The sequence below is a fragment of the Protopterus annectens genome, chromosome 2.part0 (genome assembly GCF_019279795.1).
Source record: "Protopterus annectens isolate FY-2018-M chromosome 2.part0, PAN1.0, whole genome shotgun sequence".
NCBI classification, from domain to species: domain Eukaryota; kingdom Metazoa; phylum Chordata; order Ceratodontiformes; family Protopteridae; genus Protopterus; species Protopterus annectens.
Genome location: NC_056728.1, coordinates 197,316,204 through 197,322,203, shown reverse-complemented (window position 1 = coordinate 197,322,203; position 6,000 = coordinate 197,316,204). Strand labels below are relative to the sequence as shown.

The 6,000-nt window shown below is 41.7% G+C and overlaps 1 protein-coding gene across 1 annotated transcript in view; it reads right to left on the bottom strand.

The window, feature by feature from the left end:
- Positions 1-6,000, bottom strand: part of LOC122793018 (tip elongation aberrant protein 3-like) — a 1,132,520-nt gene that overhangs the window by 478 nt on the left and 1,126,042 nt on the right. Inside the window, exon 7 of the mRNA XM_044060662.1 lies at positions 1-1,518. This exon is cut by the window's left edge and continues 478 nt beyond it. Within this exon, the coding sequence (XP_043916597.1) occupies positions 828-1,518 (691 nt within the window). The 3' untranslated portion in view covers positions 1-827. The remainder of the gene's footprint in view (positions 1,519-6,000) is intronic.

Here is a 6,000-nt window from a genome sequence, read left to right as displayed (position 1 = left end):
AAATGCACACATACAAGTCATGGGTGTGAGAGTGCAGGGAAGCATAAAGCATAACACCCCCCCAAAAAAACTTTGTTCAAAGTTCAGTGAAAGTGCGCTGATTTATCAGCAGTTGTTGAAATTGCATTCAGCAAATGACATACTGCAAGGCTGCACTATCCTACCCTCCATCTACTATGCTAGGAGAAGAAAACTACTGAGATGTAATATCTTAAATTACACAAGCCAACTGAGAGACTTCCTTATTTCGTTTTTTTTTTTCCCTTTGTAAGTCACCTTTATTTCAGTATTCTCATTCTAATGTCAGGCACTGTTTGACACAACCACAGTTCTCCGATTAAATGTTGTTGGTTGAAACAGTATTCATGCTTTGTTTTTTCTTTAGAATAGATGTTGATGCTAGACATTTAAATGTCAAACATTTCTACATCAACAGTGAAAATTCATGCAGAGCAGGTTCAGATCCTTGTGTGAGCTACAGCGGTATGTATGGTGTAGCCTGTGTATGCAAGTTATGAGGCGAATGCATGTCTGGAAACTTTTTGATTGAGACATGACAGATGTGACTCTTCAAGAAGTCACCCTGCCCTTTCTTCTATGGCAATCTAGAATATGAAAGTTAAGCAGGTATGCTCCTTGCATATAATAATCTGAGTAGGTGAGCATGTTAAGTTGCTGTATGATGTGTGTGCTTGCCATGGGTTCTAAGGTTTGTGTATGGTGTGCGAGTGCCACAACATTAGACTTTCAGAGAACTGCATGTCAGTACAGAGGTCTTGGAAAAGATACATTTAGAGCATCCATTTTTGTGAAGGTGCTGTATAATCTTAAAAGCAATCTAGTGTCACCTGCCATACATCTACTGTGGAGGCACCAGAGAGTGGCCTTCCCCCAATGATAAGAAGGACATCAGGTAAACAGACTTCATCTTCATCAGTGACTGTACAGGATGAATGCGCTACATGGGGGGAATTCCTTCTACAATCTCCTGCAAATGAACCAACAGCTGCTTCAGAGGACGAATCCAGGCTTACCTCTGTAATATAATACTTGGTCTCTTTACTTAAATGAGTTGACATGGAGTGCTCTGCTGAAAAGTAGGGCAATGGCACTGCAAATGGATGCTGCTCCTCAACAGCAGGAAAGGTGCACATTTCTATCTCATCACTATCAGCATTTTTACTGGTTTCAGTAGATGCATGTTTCAGTGTAAACCATTTCAAGGGGAGATGATACTCTTCCTTGCCATCTCTGAATGCACTGTTTATGTCACTTGTTAAATTCCTGGGTATACCAGACCCTTGCTGAAACCTTGATCCAATTCCAACAGCACAATGATACACTTTGGAAGGAGGAGTTGTGGTGGTCAAGTTGTTCAGTTTCTTCCAGGTCAGAGAAGAGAAGTTGAAACTCCACAGACTGTTATCAGGGCAGCCATACGTCTGTCCTCCCCCAAACATTAGCATATAATCTTGATAGACAGTAGCAGCATGACCCACAGATTTCTGTGGACCAGAACTAAAATAAAAATTAAATACTGGTTAGATTTACACAAGATATGACATGCATACTTTAAACACTCAATGCAATTTCACCCAATGTGACTAAAAACATACTGCACCTGAATAACTCCAACAAAGATCAGTGCTGGGAATCTACTCACCTGCTGTAGTATGATATAGCAACAGTGCAAATAACTTCTGGGTCTTAATAAAAACTCTAATGCAGCAATATCTGTGGGATGGCATGGGTAGGATAAAAAATCTGCTTTACAAACCAAATGAATAACACATTTGAAAGTAGCGTCTCCGTTAAGTGTGTGAAATGGATTTGCTTTTATGGAATTCCTTGAAATGGTTCAAATCTATAGCGCAGGGTAGAGTACAATATCAATCTACTGACTGAATGAATTGTTTTTAAAGCCCCCTCCCCACACAGAAGGCTTTGGTCCACTTTATAAGCTTAACTAATATAATCTAGTCCATGGTTACACAATCCCTAAATTTTCATCATATCGATCACTGCTGCAGTAGCCTTAGCTATATAGGTTATAGCCTTCCAAGAATATAAAACATACAGCTAAGGCTACTTCAGCAGTGATCATGCAATCATCAACTGTTATGGTAAGTTTACTTACATAACTATTGTTTATTAAAAATTTAACAGATTCATACCTGTTCACCGGAACAGGCTTGGGTATTAGGATTTAGGATGTGCTTACAAGTAAAGCAGAGAGACAAATAAAAACCCTGATAGTACTAGAGCATGAAAGGAAAAGAAATACCTCAAGTTACCAGCAATGTACAGATATCCCAAAATCAAGTCACCAGTGATGCAGAGGCATCTCAGTATAAATCTAGAGTCAGTCTGCACTATCTAAATATCATAAGTGCCTTTTCTAGTGGTTGATAACATTCTAAATGGTCAGAAAGTGCGAGATTCAGCACTTTCAAAAGCATAGTGGTGTAGGTAACTTACCAGAACAGTAGATGATTGAATAGATCTCTGTTACAGTATTCCTTACAGATTGGACTATGCTTCCAAGGATACAAAGTTATGTACTCACCATGACGTTCCATCTGTGTGGTCTATTTCCACTCTTCCTGAACAGTTGGGTTTGGATCTGGCCCTCTGATCCGATTTGGCAGTTATTTTGGCTTGTGGCCACTAGCAAATTCTCAAGCTCCTCCCTTACCCATAATGCAACATTCCCTAACATACCTCAGATCCTGTTTGCTGGTTTACATAATCCAAGAAATATTATTATTATTACCCTGTTAGAATAAAACAATATCCAGTGCTCAGCATAAGGGACAGTGGTTTCCTTATAAGCTCTCGCTCTTCCATAAGTTATTAGTTGAAAAAGGTAGGGGGTTGGTGGGAGGGGAGTTGAGAAAGAATGAAAAAAGACAACACAAATGGAAAGAATAGTTGTGTAAAATCTTACCATAATCATAGATGTCCTTCTCTTCCATGTTGCAGTATTCATAACATGAGGGATTCCCCACCTAGGCAACCTAAACGTCTGGCAAGTATACCAAAGACTTAAGCTACTGTTAAGTACGTATGATGCTGCACACAGTATGCAGCCGACGTAGTCCATTAAAGTGGTGTCTGCATGTACCATCCTCAAAACTGAATGCCCCAGTCAGAACACCAGTCCAAGGATAAGATGAAAAGGCATTTGTCATCTAAAGAAAAACATGAACCAAGTGAGAAGGTGGGTTAGATAGGAAAATGCAACATGGAAGAGGACATCTATGGTTATGGCAAGATTTTACACAACTGTTCTATGTCCTTCTATACCCATGTTGCGTTATTCATAACATGAGGGAGAATACCAAAGATCATGAGAGGGAAAGGGAGGCTTGAGCACATGAAGTCTCCATAAAGCCACAGAAAATTGTTCTGGCAAATCCTGCCCTGGATCTGGATACAAGAGTCCAACTTGTAGCGTTTAATGAAGGTGTGGACTGAGGACCAAGTAGCTGCTTCCAGGATAGAGGCAGTGTCCAGACCCTTGAAGAAGGCCCCAGAGGAAGCTACAGCCCTAGTGGAATGGGCCTTAATTGAGGAAGAAAGTGTTTTCCCCTAAGACAAGTAGCTGATAGAAAGAAATGGCTTTAGATATCCAAGAGGGAATAGTCTGTTTAGAGACAGGTTTATTCAGCGCCCTGGAGTGAAAAGAAACAATAGCTCAGACTTCCTAATGGATTTAGTCTTATCCAGGTAAAATCTGAACTACGTACATCTAAAGTGTAGAGTACCCTCTCACTCAAGTTTTGTGGGGGTAGGGAAAAAGTAGGCAAGTCATTAACCACTTTACGCATGAGAGGATTGGTATACTCTATCCCTGTGGAAAATTAAAAAGGGTTGTGAAGCCATTAAAGCTTGAAGCTCAAACTCTCCTAGCAGAGGTGATGACTATTAGTAAAACAGTTTTCCAAGTGCAGAGTTTTAATGAAGCAGAAGCTGCAGGTTCAAGGGGTGTCTGAGTCAGTTTTTCCAGAACAAAATTCAAATCTCAGGGAGGAGATGCAGGTTTCCTGGGAGGTCTGCTGTACAAGACTCCTTTTAAGAAAAGCTTGCCTTCTAGCCTAGAAGCTAAAGGGGGAGATAAAGCCAGACATGCAGAAATGGCTGATAAATGGGCTTTAACTGAAGAATAAGCCAGTCCAGCCTTGAGCAGCTCATACAAGTGAGATAGGACTAGGGGAATATCCACTGAAAATTGCTCTAGTTGCTTGTTAAGACACCAGATGAGAACCTCTTCCATTTGGACACATAAAATCTCCTGGTATTGGGTTTCCTAGCCTCCTGCAGGACTAGAAGCATGTCCTCAGAGAAAATGTGCATGAAAGGAATCAGAAGCCTAGCACTCAAAGTGTCAAATTCAGTGCTGTTAGATGTGGGTGAATGAGATATCCCTTGTCTTGTGTGACAAGATCCACCTTTTGAGGTAGCTTGTGATGATTGCCCTTGGCTAATTGCAGCAGAGGGAACCAATGCTGTCTTAGCCAAAAGGGGGTCACCAGCAAGATTTCTGGGTTGTCTTGCTGAATCTTCAGAAAGACTCTCTGAATAAGTGGTAAGCATGTGTGGGGGGGATGCTTTGAGAAACATCTGCTTCCATGAGAAAGGGCATCCACCTTACATACCAGAGGATGTGGAGCTCTGGCACAAAATTTTGGAAGCTGTCTGTTAAGAGTGGAAGCAAAAAGATCTACTTGAGGTGTAGCCCACTGGTAGAGAATGTCTATAAACACATCCCTGTGGATCATCCATTCGTGGGCTTGTGTCATGCATCTACTCAGTGTGTCTGCTAGAACATTTTGAGCTGAGAGGATGTCAACCACTGTCAAAGTTACTTTTGCTTGTAAAGCAATCTCCCAGGCTTGCACAGCTAATCTGAACAGAAGGTAAAACTTTGACCCCCCCATTTGTTCACATACCAAAGAACTGTGGTGTTGTCTGTGAGCAATTTCAAGGGGCCTGGTTAAAGAGATGAATGGAAGGCTTGAAGTACCAAATCAGTTCTCATCTCCTTGATGTTGGTGTGTTTTTTCTTATCAAAGGAGACCACAGGCATTGGACCTTTTGGTTTCCGAAAATTGCACCCCACCCCCAGTCTGAGGCATCTGTAAACAGCTCCTGATTGGTGTCTGGCAGCTGAAGGGGGAGTCCTGGATTCTGAGATATTTGTTGAATCTACCAATGCATTTCCTTTCTAAGGCATGGAAGAAGTGGAAGAACAAATTCCAGAGGATGAGCATGCTGAGACCAAAGTGTTTTCAGGTACCACTGGAACTTTCGCATGTGAAGTCTGGCTAGGGGCAGCACTGGTATAACAGAAGCCATGAACCCTAACATCCTGAGAAGGTCTCTGGTTGTCAAAGAGGTAAGAGGAAGCAACTGCTGGAAGGTGGTCAGCAGAGATTGCAATGTTTGCAAAGGCAGAGAGGCCATCATAAGGTCTGTCATTAACCTGCAGCCCAGGAAGAGATCCTGAGAAGGGGTTAGTGTGAAAACTTGTTGTAGCTGATAGTGAATCCTAGACTTGGGAGCAAGGAGATGGTTGTTTGATGGTTCTGGTACAGGATGTTTGCTTGGATAATCAGGTCATCCAGGTAAGTGTAGATGAGAATTCCCTGTAGCCTGCTGAAGGCAATGACAGCAACCAAACACTTTGGGTTCTGTACAGCTCCAAGGGTATTCACAAACAGTAAAGCACAAAACTGAAAATGAGAGGAAGCAACAGAAAACTATAAGAATTTCCTGAATACAGGATGAATGGGAATATGAAGGTATGCATCCTTGATGTCTAGGGAAACCAGAAAAGCCTAATGGAGCAAGAGAAGGAACATAGTTTGTAGTGTGTGCATCTTGAAGGTGGGGACTTGTAGGAAAAGACTGAGCTGGGACAAATCTAAAACTGGTCTCCAAGGAGCATCTTTCCTGGGGACTAAGACCATCTTGGAATAGAAGGCTTTTCCTATTTCT